The sequence below is a fragment of the Eptatretus burgeri genome, chromosome 14, assembly GCF_056783735.1.
Source record: "Eptatretus burgeri isolate ZD-2024b chromosome 14, Ebu_testis_v1, whole genome shotgun sequence".
Lineage (NCBI taxonomy): Eukaryota > Metazoa > Chordata > Myxini > Myxiniformes > Myxinidae > Eptatretus > Eptatretus burgeri.
In genome coordinates, this window is record NC_140974.1 from 16,215,738 (window position 1) to 16,235,038 (window position 19,301).

The window sequence follows — 19,301 nt, forward strand, 5'->3', positions numbered from 1 at the left end:
TGGTAAGTTTCAATCAGATCGGACTGTCAATTGTGCAAAAAAATTTTGATAAATAAATAAACATTAATTGTGAGGTCATAGCAACGTGTCCTGTCATTGGTCAACAGATAAATGGCCGTAACTTGGAAACCGCTCGTCCGATTTATATCAAACCTCGAAAAGGCACATCCGCGGGTCCCCAGCAATATTCCTGGTAAGTTTCAATCAGATCGGACCGTCAATAGTGCAAAAAAACAAAATAATAAATACATAAACATTGTGACGTCATTCGTGACGTCATAGCACCGTGTCTTGTCATTGGTTGACAGATAAATGGCCGTAACTTGGGAACTGCTTATCCGATTAATATCAAACCTTGAAAAGGCACATCCACGGGTCCCCAGCAATATTCCTGGAAAGTTTCAATCAGATCGGACTGTCAATTGTGCAAAAAAAATTTGATAAATAAATAAACATTAATTGTGAGGTCATAGCAACGTGTCCTGTCATTGGTCGACAGATAAATGGCCGTAACTTGGGAACTGCTTATCCGATTAATATCAAACCTTGAAAAGGCACATCCACGGGTCCCCAGCAATATTCCTGGCAAGTTTCAATCAGATCGGACTGTCAATCGTGCAAAAAATTTTTGATAAATAAATAAACATTAATTGTGAGGTCATAGCAACGTGTCCTGTCATTGGTCGACAGATAAGTGGCCATAACTTGGGAACCGCTCGTCTGATCGATATCAAACCTCGAAAAGGCACATCCGCGGGTCCCCGGCAATATTGCTGGCAAGTTTCAATCCGATCGGACCGGTGATCGTCTGGTTATTAATAATTTGGGAAAAAATTGGCATGATAAGGTGAGAAGGTGGAACGACACCTTCAGCTGCCATATATACACCTTTTCAACACTGAAAAGGCAGTTAAATGGCCATAACTTGGGAACCGCTCATCCGATTAACATCATACCTCGAAAAGGCACATCCGCGGGTCCCCGGCAATATTCCTGGCAAGTTTCAATGAGATTGGACCGGTGGTCATCGAGAAACGGCGGTCGCAGACAGACAGACAGACACACAGAGATTGGTGGAATTATAGATAGATGTGTGGTATTTGGAGGAGCAGGAGCTTAGTGGAGAGGTGAGAGCACAGGAGCAGTAATACCAGAACATTGCTGGAATAAATAAATAAGAAACAACAATCGCAATCGAAAAAATTAAAAACATAAACCTGTTTGGGATGAACACGAAGCAGACCCTGACATAAAGCCTCCTGTCAAAGATGCTGATGACATAGAAAGCCTTTAATCCCATGGCCTCAAGGGTAGCAAAAATGGGGGGAGCAGCACCACCTACCAGGCAGCATTCCACAGGGGGGAGCCATATTCCACGTTACTTCTGATAAATTGATGAAAACAAATACACATTTTTAACTCCGCCACCGAAGGTGGATGGAGGTGATCTTTTCACACATATCTGCCTGCCTGTCTGTTTGTATGTTAATCGCCTAAAGGTCATAATTTGAAACCAATCTTCACGAAACTTCACCACATGGTGGAGTTCATCATAAGTAAGAAGCCTGTGATTTTTGAGGACAAAATGTCAATAGGTTTAATTTATTCAAAGAAACTCTCTCTCTCTCTCTCTCTCTCTCTCTCTCTCTCTCTCTCTCTCTCTCTCTCTCTCTCTCTCTCTCTCTCTCTCTCTCTCTCTCTCTCTCTCTCTCTCTCTCTCTCTCTCTCTCTCTCTCTCTCTCTCTCTCTCTCTCTCTCTCTCTCTCTCTCTCTCTCTCTCTCTCTCTCTCTCTCTCTCTCTCTCTCTCTCTCTCTCTCTATATATATATATATATATATATATATATATATATATATATATATATATATATATATATATATATATATATATATCTCTCTCTCTCTCTCTCTCTCTCTCTCTCGTCTTCAGTTGTCCTACCCTTCCTCCCACCCATGGTTCACTGAAGCTTCTGGTGAGGCAGTTGTCCTGAAAAAACTTGCCTTTGCCTCATGAAAAGCAAACCCAACTAAGGGTAAGCTCAGAACAAGTGGGCGTCTTCCCTCAGGAGAGACAGAAAACAACATCTTTCTCATCTCAAGTCTGAACTCTCAAACCTCTCCCTCCTCAAAATCCTGGTGGCGTCTAATCAAATCTGTTTCTGGTGTATGCTCCCCCTCCATCCCCTCACTTACCTCAAATGGCCGCACTGCAGATACCACATGTGAAAAGGCTGAATGCCGAAACTCGATGTTTGCATCAAAATCTTGTGCCCAAAACCCATTGCTCTCTGTACCCACCTCACCGAATCACACCCAACTGTCCCTGGACTCTGTGTCCTTTTCTTCTAAAAAAGTGGAGAGCTTGCTGTCAAACCTCACCTCAGATTCTGCAACCGGTCCAGACAGCATCAGCCCGTGTCCTAAAAACCTGATCTGCTGCTCTTGTTCACCCTCTCTCTGTTCTATTCACCCTCTCATTTGCTCAAGGTCATCTACCATCTGCTTGGAAATCAGCAAACATTACCGCTCTGCATAATAAAGGTGCAAAAACAGATCCCTGCAACTACAGACCAATCAGCCTTCTCCCAATCATCAGCAAGGTTATGGAATCCATCATCCCTTCAGACATTAAATCCTTCCTCTTCTCCAACGGCTTGATTTCCGTTCATCAATTTGGTTTCAGACCAGGTCATTCTATCCTGGATATGCTGCTTCTGCTCTCCCAACAATGGATGGAAGTACTCAATGCCAGACAGGAAATCAAAGCCATATCCCTGGACATATCACGTATCCCTGGACATATCACGTGCTTTTGACACAGTCTGGCACCCTGCCCTGCTCAAAAAACTCTCCCTATGGTATCCAAGGCTATCTCCACTCATGGCTCGCACACTTCCTCTCCTGTCACAGCCAACGTGTGGCCCAAAATGGGGTTCTCTCATCCCATCTTCCTGTCCAGGCTGGAGTTTCTCAAGGGAGCGTTCTGGGCCCTGATCTGATTGACGAGAAATTTGAACAGGATTTGTATGTCACGTCATTGAATTCAACCACCAATTATTTTTTGAGGTCAATACAGGCCACAAAGTCAACGTCGGCCAAGTTTCTAAAATCCTCAATTTTCATCTCAATGACTTGAAATTTGAAGAGGATTTGCATATCAGATCACTGTATTCAATGAACAAGTATTTCTGAGGTCAACATAGGCCAAATTTCTAAAATTCTCAATTTTCTTCCGATTAACTTGAAATTTGAAGAGGAGTTTTCATATTTGGTCACTGAATTTAACCAGCAATTATTTTTAAGGTCAAATTTGTTTTATGGATTTTGAAAGCGTCGTGCTGTGCATGACATCTTTCTTGTTTGGTTGTTTGTTTCTGAACAAAATATCTCAGAAAGTTGCAGACGGATTCAGACGAAATTTCGTAGAGAGCTTGGCTATGCGACACCAATGACACGATTCGATTTTGGTGAAGATCCGAATGTGGTTACTCCCCAGGCTCAAACGCAGCAACATGTACAAGCTACCAGAGCTTCGTCAGCGAGGAAGCACAATCTACACAGCATGAATTATTTTAGCGAGATAAACTTGATAAGATGCAATCATATATTTATTACATATGCAGCAGAGAAGGGAGGATGAGGAGGAGGAGGAGGAGGAGGAGGAGGAGGAGGGTGGGGAGTTCTAAATGGTGTATAGATAGTGTCCACGAGAACAGTGGGTCCATGGCGGAGGAGCTGTTCAAATTTTATGCCACATTTATACATGAAGACGACCTTTCACTTTACTAGCGACTTGGTAGTTGAGCGGATAAGCATCTCAGTGGAATATTTCTGCACTCCACAACATACGAGTAATGTATCTCGGGTTAATTATTGTCTTGAAACGTTCATGACTTTTTGTGAGCGTTCCAATGCTCTTTCAACAGTTTGGGCTGACACACCACCACGTCACGTTACCATTTGAGCTTTGCCCAGAAAATTGTTTTTTAAGCTTAAGCCTGGTTTGTTGACATCTCACAACCAATCTTTTATGTTCCCCTGTTTTTGCTGCTCTCAAACAGCTGCACTTATCATTCCCTGGAACATTCCTTTGTACCTGCTAACGTGGAAGCTTGCACCAGCCATTGCTCTGGGAAATACGGTTGTGGTGAAACCAAGCGAGATGACCTCCACAACCGCGTGGATGTTGTGCAATGTTTTGAAAGAATCAGGTCAGAATCATGCAATGTTTATCCCTGATAAAAAGGTCATGTGTTGCTGAAAAATGAACCCATCCCAATTATGCCCATGGTGTTTTGCAGCAAGAATGGTGCACCTTTAACTCAACCTGTCCATGGGATGTATCGAAGTTCTATTCTCAGTTATCTCGCAGAATGTTATTGGATTCCATAATTAGCATTTTATTTCATATTTGAATCGGTCTAACCCTCGGCAATGTTTGCGAATCAAAAATTCATTAAAAACCTCTGAAAACCTGAAAAGATATCAGTGGGTGGCCTGTACTTGTACGAGGTGTTTTCAAAATGTTTTAGGATATTCATTGGAACCATCTAGAGTTAATTATTTTTGGTTTCTTTTAAAGGTTCATGTATGCTTGTTACATGTCATTCTTTTAATGCAGGGGTTCTTAACCTCTTGATGATTCCAGACCCCCAATGGATTGCCCAACATGGTCCCATACCCACTTCGCTTGACTGTCAAAATCATCATCATCACCAGTCCTATTAGTTGACAGTATGAATTCCAAGGATGTCAATAGCTTGAATTTATTTTAGATATGGATAGCTACAGTATAGTAGATAGTAGAAAAATCGTGCAAATTATGATACAAGCATCAAAATTGGCATTTCTGATCAAATCTGCTCGATTGGCCATTTGAAAATCCAAGATGGCGGCCAAGTTAGCCTCCTGAAGTTGACTTTTTGCTTAGAAGTATTTGTAGTTGTCCGATTTGCATGATCTGAGTGTGGATTCCTATGTTTTCAAGCCTGCTGGAGTGGATTTTCCTGTTTTTAAAATCAGGATATGCTGACATACATATATATATATATATATATATATATATATATATATATATATATATATATATATATATATATATATATATATATACAGTAGACTAGGCGTAAGTCGTCACCATCAGGACCGAGAAAAAAGTGACGACTTAGAAATGTGACGACTTACGCGTATGCAAACATTCAGGATGACTGTGGGGTGAAGGATGAAGTCGTGCGTGGCTTGGACACATATGTGTGAGAGCCGGCTATTGTACCAAAAGGAAAACACAATCCTCGGGGCATAGGTGGGGGTGAGTTGGAAAGTGATCAAGCAAAGATGGAATTCATGAATCAGTTTATCAAAAGTAAAGAACAACTCTGTAAGACAACTCGTGTACCATCGGTGATGGTATGGTGACAAATTACATGACACACAGTCATCGTGGTGATTATTACCACTCAATGCCTATATGAAAGTGAGTGCGGTAATGTACAAAACAAGCCAAGATAAAACCATGATCGGACTTCAACACTAAGCTCGATCGATCCTTTACTTCTTCGCGAAGTAATCCGTTATGTTTGAATGCCTCAAACTCTTGGGCATCTGGTGCATGAGAAAGGATTCAAACCGGTCATTGTATTCCATGATGTTGGCTGGGCAATCCTCCACCGAAAGACAGTATCGGCCGAATATTTGGCCGAATCGGCCGAAACCGAATATTTGGCTGAGCCGACATTTGCCTAAACCAGATGATGAGCACGTCAACGACATCTTCAAAGGACACACATTTCACACTTTCCAGCGGCCTCACGATCTTCTCCACTTGTCCAAATATCTTGCCCTTATTCTTCAAGATATCGTTCAATGTCTGCCGTTTGATGTCCAACTTCTCAGCTATGGCTGTTTTCTTCATCAGTGGGTTTGCCTCACAAAACTGGATAATGTCGTATTTTTCTTGGTAGGTTTTAATTGTAAGCTTACGCTTAGTCGCCATTGTCCTGCCTGCAGTGCGATCAACGTGTGTACGCAGTTATAAATAGCCTATCACTGGCAGTGTACACCAATGAGCGAGCATCACGATTCCATGAAATCAGGCTTCTCACGAGGCAGCAGTTCCGTGTGACGAGTTAGGAGTGGTAATTTACTTGAGTTTCCATTACGTGGGAATGGACAACATCTGATGACTTAGACGAAGTGACGACTTAGAGATGACGACTTACAGAGGGATGACCCTTTATTCAAAGGGATTTAACATGAGATAAATTCGGGACTTTTTGATGCTGCCGACTTTGGCGAAGTGACGAGTTACACGCTGCCGACTTACACCTAGTCTACTGTATATATATTATATATATATATATATTATATATATATATATATATATATATATATATATATATATATATATGTATACATGTATATCCCACATCTCTCACCTGTAAATGGTGGGAAGAGACAATCAGCTCTCACCTATAAACTAAACCCAGGTGGCTAGGATATATAAATAAACTAGCAATACCTGTGCACACGCACGGGATAGCAGTACAACATAGCTGGTAGCAGACGACAGACCATACACGGGGAATGACAAAATACACATTGTGAAAAATGCAAGTGGTACTATGGAACGCCAAGACTTCCCAAACATTGTCCGCATGTCCGCTAAGTGCCACAGCAATTTCATTGGGATCCTGTGACGGCGAGCCGAGTTTTTAGTGTGCAAGCTTGGTATTATAATAAAGATTGACTCCACCCATGCTCTTCAAGCCGAAGAAGCTGCATAAAACAACCAAGAAGGCCTACGCAAGGTAAGTGCTATGCTGTTTCACACCCTTCCCAGCCTTTCCTCCACAGCTGTAAAGACATTCACAAATGGTACACACATGAGAATCCAAATGCGACACACCCTCTCAGCTGTCAGACCAGTTTCATCGCTTATTTGTGAATCATCAGCGACAGCGCAGACAGCAACTATAACGGGCACTCATAGAGCGCATACCTTCGCCGCCACTACTTTTTTTGTTCTTGGTATGAGTGTGGGGAACTGGTTTCATATGAATGGTCTTATGACATAAACCACATATCTATAATGTCATGGCCCCCCCGACTTTCGGGGGCTACGGACTAAACAACAATCAACTCAGGTCATTTTGGCGAGTCTTCACTCGCAAGCTCGGTGAATACAACGTTTCAACAAGAGAAGGTAATCTCGTTTGATGCTGGTTTCATGCAAATCGAATAAGAATTGACTGAGTTGTGCCGAAAACTGCATATTTTTCAAGGGCGTGACCCCCCCCCCGACATTTACCCCAACCGGCGACATGTGTTATGACGTCATTGTGTCACAAGATTGGGCATTAAATTCTGAACATTTTGGTGCTGGGTTCATGTAAAGCGGACAAGAATTGACCGCGTTATGACAAAAACCACATATTTTTCAAGGTCGTGACCCCCCCTGACCTTTGACCCCGAACCGGTAACAAGAGTATGGGCGTCATTGTGTCATATTGCATATCACAAGATGAGGCGTTGAATTCTGAACATTTTGGCGTTAGTTGCATGCAAATTGAATAAAAATTGACCGTGTTATCGTTAAAAGACGATTTTGACCTTTTCGTGACCTTGACCTTTGACCCAAACGATCCCAAAATCTAATCGAATGCTTCCTGGCTAATAACCAACCATCCCACCAAATTTCATGCAATTCGGTTTAATACTTTTTGAGTTATACGAATCACGATTACAAATAAATAAATAAATAAATAAATAAATACACGCCGACCAAAACATAAACTTTCGCAGAATGCGAAGGTAACAACCATCCGTCTGCCACCCAGACAATTGTTGCCGCCAATGCAAACCAATCAACCAGAAGGCACGTAATGTAATCGGCGGCTAAATCAAAACTAATGGAGTGTGACGAGCACTCCCCCATTGGATGGAGTCCTACACGAAAGTGCCGCATCCACCCCAGAGGCCTCGGCCTGGTGACCCGATCAAACAAACAAAGATTACATGATCAACATCAGTTAAACATCAAACGGATCCACCTATCTGGATTTCAGACTTATTTGCCCTCATCAGGATAACATACCGAAAAATAACTAATCAATGATGACGGCATTCGTCGTTTACACATCAGATGCACCTCCTGACTGTTATGGTGAGCATCAGCACGGATTATCTCTCACACGGTAAACCGCACAATCTGCAAAGAACAACCGTCCATCTGCCACCCACATCATTGTTCCCACTAATGCAAACCATTCAACCAAAAGGCATGTGATGTGATCGGTGGGTAAATCAATACATGTTGAGTGTGACGAGCACTCCCCCGATCTTAATTGGACATTGTCCTACACAACGAATGTGGTCATCATTGGTAAGATGTTTATCGGTATGCTGTCCTGGTGAGGGCAAGTAAGCCTGAAATCTGGATCGGCGGCTACGTTTGATGTTTAACTGATGTTGATCATGTCATCTTCATCTGTTTGACAGAGTCGCAGGGCCGAGGACTCTGGATTGGAGGTAATGCTTTGGTGTAGGACTTTGTCCAATGGAGATCAGGGGAGTGCTCGTTGCACTCCATATATAGGGGGCTGCAAAAGTAGGTATACAGTAATGATATACTGGTATACTCCTAACTGTATACCTACTTTTGTAGCCCCCTGTATATATTTTATATACATACATATATATATATATATTTTATATACATACATATATATTTATATATTGTTGCGGAAATGGCCCTGAGTGTGTTGATAAATATAGGATTAGCCCAAATGCCCCATTAAATGCATGTTTCGCCAGGTTGTTCGGTAAATGCACGTTACATGTGTGTCGGAGGCTGTTTATTGTTCGTGCGGTGGTGGTGTACCGAGAGGTTCTTCTTCTTCCTTCCCCTCCACGGATGAGGCCCCGCCCATTCGGCTGAGAGGGTGTGGCCTTGAGAAGCAGACAGCCGAGAGGCGAGAGAGCGCCGAGGTGGTACGATCGGCAGTAAGAGGATCTGCCTGAGCCACACGAGAAGTGGCGCGCCCCAAAAGGAAGGAGAAGTGAAAACTGCAGTCGGCTTTGAGGTGAGAGAGTGCTGAGGTGGTGCGATTGGTAGTAAGAGGATCTGCCTGAGCCTCGACACGGGCGATCGGCAGTAAGAGTGACTGCTTGCTCTGTCGAGTCTGCCATTTTGGCAGTGGGAGAGGCCGCCTGCACATCGAGTCGGGCGATCGACTTTGTGGAGGAGTGGTTTTGGCCGGCGGTGCCTCCTCGGCCATGGACCCAGCCTGCGGAACCCAACACCTCGATTTGGCCTTGTCTGGTGAACAGGCCAGGCCTGGACTTGTATGCTGGACCTTGTGAAAAGCCAGCTGGAGCATACCACCATGGATCTTTCGCTCTGGTGCAGTTGACCTTACGCGGGGTCTGAACACCCCGAGGCTGCGTGCGTGAGGGCTGCGACAAATGGACAACGCCTCCATTTTGCCACGCGGCATGTTCGAGCCACATTCCGGCCTTTGACACTTTTTCCTCTCGTCCATGAAGCATCACCAAGTACTCTGTCTTGTCTGCATGTTGTTTAAGGTTTATCTCATTTGGGTCCCCTTCGAAACCCGTAGCTCCCTAGTTAAGAACGGGTTATAGATTAATTATAACATTGTCGTGAATGCTTTGCTTGTGTTGTGTTCCCCCGATGTGTCCCCAATAAATCTGGCTGATTCGTATGAAGTTTCTGCTTTGAATTAATTTGTGCCGCACTGAGGAACGATCCACTCAATTTGGATATAAAACCAAAATGGTTACAGATTGGCAGAAATCGCTCGGTATCTGATAAAACCAGTCTGTAACCGGGGTCTATTCCCCCAGCTGGCAAGGCACAGGTGTACGTTGGTATTGTGATCTGAGGCGCATAACCTGAGAATTGTGCCGAGCCAGCCGGCGTTATAACCCCGGAGACGGCGGTGATTGACATCAGTCGTCCGAATCCTTAACACTGGGGTCAAGAGTCTGGTGCGAATCCCACCACCGTGGAATCCGTAACAATATATATATATATATATATATATATATATATATATATATATATATATATATATATATATATATATATAGTGTTGCGAATTCGCGCCTGCCGGCGTGCGATCGGCCGCTCGACTTGAATGGCGGCAGCCTCGCCCACCGGAACGGACAATTCTGTCGTGACCCTCTCAGAACAACGCCGGGAGCTAGTCACGGGTGGGGGTTTAACCCCACCACGACCGTGCCAATTTCCCACCTGCGCAGGATAGGGTTGCGCGCCAAATTTGATCTACCTAAGTACCTGCGCGAATGGTCGACTGGGCGATCGTACCTCGCCGCAGGCTGACTCCGGACACGAACCGCTTAAGCGGTCCGTTCCGTGCTACAGTGATAACTGAGCGGTGTTATCGTCGGCCTCGACGGTTCCGATTAATTATTGGGCATATTAAGCCCACTACGAACCCTTTACATGAAGCAGGATGGAGGGTCAATTAAAAGGAAGGGGACGAAGTGAAACTGGCACAGTTCAACATGCAAGCACTTTATTCACACGACACACGGAGAGCACACATATACAGCCAAACAGTCAAAATGCACATTTAGCAATTAAAACAAAAGAACAATGCAGAGCTACAACCGAATCAGACCGACACACGGAAACACTTAAACAGTTCTACTTTACAAGACACAGCGCCACAAAATCCATACAAAACTCCGAAAAGAAAATGGTGACTTCCCTTTGGGCCGTCGAGTCCCTCTCCCATGTCCGTCGACGTGATCGCGCCTGGCCGTGACTCCGTGCCCGGGTGGGGTAGGCGAGTCCTCTCCGCGTGCCTCGCGCCAGCACGAGTTGGCCGCTCGACGCCACGGACGGAGTTTCCGGCGCTATCCCAGCGCGGATAAAAGGGGGGGGGAATCGTTGTTGCCTGAGGTCGCGGTGTGGGCAATGACAGATGCTCCATCCCGCCAGCGGGGTCTCGGGACCGCCCCACAAAAGACCAGGCAAGCGGCCACCAGGAAGAGAAGAGGATGAGCGAGCCGGAAGACAGGAAGAGAGCAAGAGCAACAACAGCGCTCCTTCTGTGTCTGACTTTTTATCCCGCAGGGCTCCGCCCTTCACTCCGCCCCCGTTTTCGGCTCCACCCTCCTTCGAGAGGGTTCTTGAAGAGGGGCGTTCCCTCACCCTGACCACCTCACGCTGGTCATCCACCAATCGGGGGCGAGCTGCCTCTCCCCCTTCTCCTCCCTCACACCAAGCGCGGAGAAGAATGGCGCGAAAAACCCACCAGCATCGTTGGCAGTTTTCGTCCGTTTTAAATAAAAGATAGGGAAAGAAAAACGACTTACTCAAAGCTTCGCAGCCCACATGGATCAGATAAATTCCCTCTAGACAACGGATTTGGGCTCATTACACATGTACTTAAGAGATATCTCACCTACGGGACCTGAATGGTGGTTTGCGAATTTCCACAGCCGTAACAATATATATTTTATTTATTTATATACATACACAGTATATTGTTGCGGATTCGCGCCCGCCGGCGTGCGAACGGCCACGTAACTCGAATCACGGAACGTCGCCCACCGGACGGACAATCCCGTCATGACCCTCTCGGACTAACGCCGGGAACTAGTCACGGGTGGGCCTTTCGGCCTCACCACGATCGTGCCAATCGGCCCCCCGCGTGGGATAGGGTTGCTCGCCAAATTCGACCTACCTAAGTACCCACACGGAGGGTAGACCGGGCGATCGCACCTCGTCGCAGGTCGACTTCGGACACGGGCCACTTTAAGCGACCCGTTCCGTACTATCGGGATAACCGAGCGGTGTTATCGTCAACCTGGACGGTTCGATTAATTATCGGGCGTTTTAGCCCACGACCAACCCTTTACGTGAAGTAAGATGGAGATTCAATTAGAGAAAAGACGAAGCGAAACGGGAAAAATCAGTTCAACATAAAGCACATTTATTCCGCGGCAAACGGAAAGCACACATATACAATTATACACCAAAAGCAAATGTAAAAGAAGAAGAAACACACAATAATGCACAAAAAGCAAATGTAAAAGCAAAACACAATGCAGATCTACCACCGACTACCGAGCACACGGCAACACTTATACAGTTTTACTTCACAGACGGCGCCGACAACACATATACTCAAAGCAAAAGAAAAAGGGACCACCCTCCACTATGAGGGGGCAGACGGCCTGGGGCCGAGACCGCGTCGAGCCTACCCGTCTGGTGATGAGCCGCAAAATGGCGATGGCGCCCCGACTCCGCGGGCCTCGCGGACAGTGTCTGGAATGGGGTGGGAACGGGGCCCCCTTCTCGCACTATCTCAGCGCGGGGGGAAACAGGAGGGGGTTATTGATGCTCGGGGGAAGGAGGATATCTCGCTGGCTCGGGTCCCGCGACGAGCGTCTCCACCACGACCTCGGTCGCGTTACCAGCCTCTCCTCTCCGCAGCTCCCCAACTCTGACATGAGCACCCCCTCGACTGCCTTCACCGCCGCCACCTCTCCAACTCTCCACAGCTCCGTCCAACGGCTTTCTCAGACTCTTCTCTTGGCTGGCTCTTCCCAACTCAACTCCGAACTCCACTTGACTGACTCTTTGGTGAGCGAACGCGGCCCTTTATGGCCCCCGTGACTTCGCTCCTTCACCTTCGACCCTTTACCTCTGGCTGGCTCCCCATTGGACAGAAGAAAAGTGGGCATGAATGCTTTTTGATCCATGAATCTGCATATAGCGATATTACTCCGACGCACCTGGAGGCGGGGCCAAATCGCCCCATGCTCGCTGATAGGACGGAACAGAAGTGGGCGTGAGTCGTTTTTGATCCGATTACTTCGGAAAGGCTGGTGTTTTCGCACCCCTGCTCGGTGCGCGCCCTGCACGAGTCCAGTATCGGTGCCCACAAGCGGCGCGGGAATGACGGTGATGCGATGGTTGCGAGAGCGAGTTGTGACGGTAAAGGTCGTGGCTGTTGGCGTTGTTGTTGTGAAGTGGCGTTGCGGCTGGTGGTTGTTGTGTGATGGCTGTTGAGACGTGGTTGGTGGTGGTAGTAATGGTAGTAATGGTAGTAATGGCGGCTGGTCCAAAATAAAGATAGTAAAAGAAAAACGGCTTTCTAAAAGGGTCGCAGCCCGCATGAATGACATTTATTCCCTCTAAACAACGGGTTTGGGCCTAACTACACATATACTTGCAGATATATCTCACCTAAGGGACCTGAATGGTGGTTTGCGAATTTCGTCAACCACAACACTATATATACACTGAAACGCAAAAGAAACTTACCATCTTTTAAACCTTCAAATATCAACAATAACACTGCGTGTAGTAAATGTGTGAACTTATTTGTGGACAATAGTGTCCGCACTGTCAGACAAAACGGTCACGGATGGTCACTTGAACCTTCAATGGTCACTTCATAGCACAGCTGTTGAACAGCAGTTTTGACTGTCAGTGATTAGCCAAGGGGTACGGGATGATTTTAATGAGCTGCACGTGATGTCTTGATATTGGCTTTAAAAAGGCCAGTGCAAAATGGGAATTTCAATCAACATGCCACGATTGTCAAGGGATCAACGGCAGTGTGCCTTGGGCATACTGCAATGTGGATTGAGCTACCGTGAGGTGGCAAGTCGCCTTGGTTGTTCACACCAGATGATATCGGCCCTGGTGGACAGAGACACCCTCCACAACTCTGCAGATGACAGACCTCGAAAAGGGAGGCCAAGAGCCACCAATGCAAGGCTGGACAGGCAGATGGTCCTAAGTCAGATGGCTTCAGACATTGAGGACTGCGTGGGACAGAATCCAGCAGCAATCCACCCAAAGACTGGTAAGCAGTATGCGCCGACGATGCACTGCCTGTATCCAAAACAATGGTGGCCACACGCTATTGAAAGGGGACTGATATTGCACCCTGTGCTGTTCTGTACTGAAGAACAAACTGATGAGATGGTGTATCTTGGTCAAAAACTTGACATGTCATCAATAAAATGCCAATGTTTCAATCAGTAATTGTTGGTTTGTTTTATTTTGAACTGTTACAATTTTATTACATTTCAAACAAGTGGTAAGATTCTTTTGCGGTTCAGTGTATATAATATATATATATATATATATATATATATATATATATATATATATATATATATATATATATATATATATATATATAATATAATATATATATATATATTTTTTTTTTTTCGTTACGAATTCTGGCCTGCCTGGCGTGCGATCGGCCGCGTACCTCTAATGGCAGCCGCGTCACCCACTGGACGGGCAATTCAGTCGTGACTCTCCTGGAACTACCGCCAGGAGCCAGTCACGGGTGGGGGTTTAACCTCACCACAACCCAGTCCGCATTCTACCCGCGCGAAATAGGGTGAATCGCCGAATGTCGATATACCTAAATACCCGCGTGGGTAATCTACCGAGGGGTTGCACCACGCCGCAGGTCGGCTTCGGACACGAACCGCTTAAGCGGTTCGTTCCGTGCTGCAGGGATAACCGAGCGGTGTTATCGCCGACCTCGATGGTTCAGATTATTTATCGGGTGTTTAAAACCCACTACCAATCATTCCACGATTCAAGATGGCATTTTCAATGGGGAAAGAAGACGCAACGAACGAGATACATTTCACACAAGGACATTTATTATAAAGCACATATTGCACACAAAACACAAGCAAGGAATCATGCAATATACAAGCAAGGCAAATAGAAAGCAATACAACCGACTACAATGAGAATGTACATGTACTTATCAGGACATTGTGCCACAGCATGCATACAAAAACAACAGGAAAACCCTCCCCATAGGCAGGGAGGTAGACGGGGTTCGTAAACCTTTATGGTTGTGGGCCGTGGATGACCGAAAAGACCCGCGAGACCGTGCTGGTTACCCGCCCCCTCGAGGTGTGACGGTGGGCAGGTCGCGACGCCTTTTTCCCACGGCAGCTAGCGTAGCCGCGTCTGCTCTCGGGCCTTTGCGATGACTTGGTCGGCGAGTCCTCTCCGGCGTCCCTCGCCAGACGCGCAGATTCGCACCACACAGCCGGCAGGGCTGCGCCTCCCGTCTGCGTCTCTGAGGCATCGCCCGGACTCGCCACCGGCCCGCGCCTTCACCGACAGGTCGCCCAACGCCAAGACGAGAGAGCCCGACCTCGACCACCAAGAGAGAGCTCGAAGATGAAGCGAGAGGATGACGTCCACCAAGAGAGCAAGTAGAATCCAACACGACCTCGACAGAGAAGAGAGAGGAGAGAGAGAGAGAAAGGAGAGAGAGAAAGGAGAGAGAGAAAGGAGAGAGAGAGAGAGAGAGAGAGAGAGAGAGAGAGAGAGAGAGAGAGAGAGAGAGAGAGAGAGAGAGAGAGAGAGAGAGAGAGAGAAGGAGAGAGGGAGGAGAGAGGAGAGAGAGAAAGGAGAGAGAGAGAGAGAGAGAGAGAGAAAGGAGAGAGAGAGAGAGAGAGAGAGAGAGAGAGAGAGAGAGAGAGAGAGAGAGAGAGAGAGAGAGAGAGAGAGAGAGAGAGAGAGAGAGAGAGAGAGGAATCCAACACGACCTCGACAGAGAGAGTGACGTTGACGACCCAGACAGAGAGAGCGCGAGCTCGACCTTGACCACCAAGAGAGAGAGACGTCGACGACCCAGACAGAGAGAGTGAGCCTCGCGCGCGGTCCACCTTATATAGCGCGGGGCTCCGCCCTTCGCTCCTCCCCGTTTTCGGCTCCGCCTTCCTTCAAGAAGGTTCCCAAAAAGGGGGCGTTCCCTCACCCCGACCGCCTCACGCTGTTCATCCACCAATCGGCGGCGAGCTGCCCTCCCCCTGCCTCCGTCACACTCCTCGGAGAAACAGGCGGGAAAAATCCGCGCGCCCATCGGAACTCCTCTGGTTTCCTTTTGCGTTCGACGGTTTTCAACGCAGCTTGTTGTTTGTGTGGAGGTTTGTTCAAAATAACAACAGAAAAAGAAAAACGGCTATCTCAAAGAGTCGCAGCCCGGTGAGCACGAAGAAAATCCCTTTAAACAACGGTGGGGACCTATCTGAACACTCACTTACCGGCATAGCTAATCTAAGGAACCTTTATGGTGTATTGCGAATTTCCACAGCCGTAACAATATTTGTATAAAATATACCTTTATATATATAGATAGATATATATGTATATAAAATATACATATACATAAATAAATATATATATAAATATATATGTGTGTATATAAAAAAATTAAAAATCTATATGTATTGCACACGTGAGATGGAGCACAATTTATTTAATATTTTGGCATGACTTTTAAGTAAAATTAGCCTTTTTGCACAGTCATATATAAAACACATTTCAGGTTTTCTCAGCACTGAAGTGTTCCTTGTTTATGTCAAAGTCCAATTCGTTGTGCCATGAATTACAAGGAACTTCAATGCAAGAGGTCATTCGGCGAATTAAGCTTGTGCAATCCTACGAACAATCATGTACCTCTCTATCCCCATGACTGCCGCTAGGTACCGATCCAATTCCAGTTTTCAACCTCTCTTTTGGGTTGGACTTCAATTTTGAACTTGTAATTGCTGAAATGCACTTCTTTGCAACCCTTGCAGTCGTAAATAATGCTTAGGAAATTGCGGCAATACATCATGTCTCATTTCATCATGTCGAGGCCTCTCTGTTGTCCAATCTAATTTTAACTCCTCTCGAAGTAATCCATCACTGTCACTTCTCATTTCCTCTCTTTGAATTCCATATCACGATCGTATCAACCTTGTTCTCCCACCATGGGATTCCATTCTGATGTTTGTGAGACAATTCAACTTGATTGCTCATTTTCAACTTGCGGGTTCTCCTGTCTGTTGGGACGATGAATTTTTTTATTTGTATTATCTTAGAATGTTGTTTTTCTACAACTGAGGTATAAGTATAACTCATCTCTAAGCCATCTTGCCTGTGTTTTAATATCAGCGTAGCTATAAACTGCCATCCTGGTGTTTCACAGGCAGGGCGATTCGTCAATGTGTGTGCCGTCCTTTGGATGGACGTTAAACTGGGCGCCCCATCTGCTGACATTTTTTGGTGGACGTTAAAGATCCTTCAGTGTCCTTCATGTGGAGTAAGCAAGCTATCGTCGGCATCATGGCCAAATTCCAAATTCCTGCTCTGACCAGTGCTGGATTAACCATTAGGCAGACAAGGCCATGTGCCTTCGGGCCAGCCAAAAATTCAGGCCAAAAATTATTTTCACATTAAATATTTGTCTTTTTTTGTATTCAATATTTTGTTCTTGAATCAGTTCATCTTTTGTCTGGGGTCCATTTCCATGAGCCCGAGATCTAATTTAAAATTTTCAAGCCATTCTCTAAAATTTCAAAATGCGCCTCAGGGCCAGCCGAGGCTTAATCCGGCACTGGCACTGACGTTAGTCGAGCGTCAGGCCTGTCATCCGGTTCATGAAAGACTTGGCTCAACCTTCCCCTGGTCAACCCAAACAAGAAAGTGAAAAAAATTGTGGCCATTGAAGAAGATGAAGAAGAAAAGGTATGTGGGTAAAAAATATTTGTTAGGAGAAACAAAGTACAGTAAAGCATGGTAAACAATCTAATATTTGATATTGATCATCTAAAAGATGGTTGTATGGAGTGCAGGACTTCCTCCAGGAGTGGTGAACGTCGTGATGGGGAGAGGTGTTGGAGCAGGCGCTGCCCTGGTTTGCCATCCAGATGTTCCACTCATCTCTTTCACCGGCAGTACTGCAACGGCAAAGGAAATCAGCTGCAATGCTGCACCACTGTTCAAGCACCTGTCCCTGGAGCTGGGAGGGAAGAACCCCGCCATCATTTTTGATGATGCCAATTTGGAAGAGTGTGTGCACACCACCATACTATCGAGTTTTACCAACCAGGTGGGCAATAAATATAATTTGTGAACAGACCATCTCTCATTTTCAAAATGGACATTATGTTGTATGAATTGATACGTCAAACGACGGCACAGAGATCGGCATCAGAATGTTATTGCCGTCGTGAAATTGATGCCAAATTCCTGCTTCATTGGGGTATTGCCACCAGAGAACAGAACAAAACATCTTCAATTTGCTATCATTACCTGTTTTATGCAGATTATCTCCATTCAATATGATGCATCCAATCAAGTCTTTTTTCTTGGTGAATAATTATTAGTCTGTCCCCCGTGCAGCAGGAAAGGTTTTGCAATCGTGTGTGTGTGTGTGTGTGTGTGTGTGTGTGTGTGTGTGTGTGTGTGTGTGTGTGTGTGTGTGTGTGTGTGTGTGTGTGTTTTGCTTGTCTCCATATAGGGGTTTCAGAAAGTGGATTGGAGCTTTCAGGTCTCAAAGTATCCACCTCCATATGAGTGTGTGTGTGTGTGTGTGTGTGTGTGTGTGTGTGTGTGTGTGTGTGTGTGTGTGTGTGTGTGTGTGTGTGTGTGTGTGTGTGCGTGTGTGTGTGTGTGATAACTTTTTTTTAAACCATTTGAGTGAGCTTTTTCTATCAAATTTTCAACAGAGCCTTATTCTGAGAATATGAAGAAGAAATCAAAAATTTGATTAAAAGGTCAAGGGTCAAGGTCACATAAAATCGACATTGTTCATCTGATTGATCTGAATTTTTAATAATTTGCATATTGGGTCACTGAATTGGTTCACCAATGAAAAGCGAGAAGCCAATTATTATTATTATTTTTTTAATATCAAAAGGTCAAAGGTCAAGGTTGCATAAAATCGTCATTTTTCATCCGCTTCACCTGAATTTTTAAGAATTTGCGCATTGGGTTCGTCCTGATGACTTCATCTTTGTTTTTTGCTTGTTCAGGTTCCCTCTGACGACTCCAATGCAGTTTTCCATTTCATTTGGATTGAATTTATTTTAATCCCATTCTAAATTCAATTGAATAATAATAAATGTCATGGGTCAGGGTCAAGTGTCCGATCAAAGCGGGGTTGCATCAAAGTGGGACGTCTTGGTACCCGGACATCACGACCAGCAGTTATAAAGTGGCAGTTCTAGTTTTGTCTCTTATTAATTATGTAACACACCAGTACGCAAACACCACACAAAGCATACACCACACAAAATTACACAATCTCCACACAAAACAAGTCCTGGCGAGGGTCTGCAATCTCTGATTGCTCTTTTTCTCATTAACTTCTGTTGTGCTACCATGATGTTGCAACAACGATTTAAAAACAACAGCTGTGTATGTTGATTTAACTATTTGACTTGTTCTGCTGGTTGGCACTTAAACGAGCTGACTCTGACTT

General features: G+C 45.4%; 1 protein-coding gene across 2 annotated transcripts in view; it reads left to right on the forward strand.

Annotated features, from left to right (window-relative positions):
- ALDH8A1 (aldehyde dehydrogenase 8 family member A1) overlaps positions 1-19,301 on the forward strand; it is a 48,193-nt gene that overhangs the window by 11,988 nt on the left and 16,904 nt on the right. For both annotated transcript variants that reach the window (XM_085853802.1, XM_085853803.1), the window contains exons 4-5: positions 4,062-4,211; positions 17,671-17,927. In XM_085853802.1, coding sequence (XP_085709928.1) covers positions 4,062-4,211; positions 17,671-17,927 — 407 coding nt within the window. The remainder of the gene's footprint in view (positions 1-4,061; positions 4,212-17,670; positions 17,928-19,301) is intronic.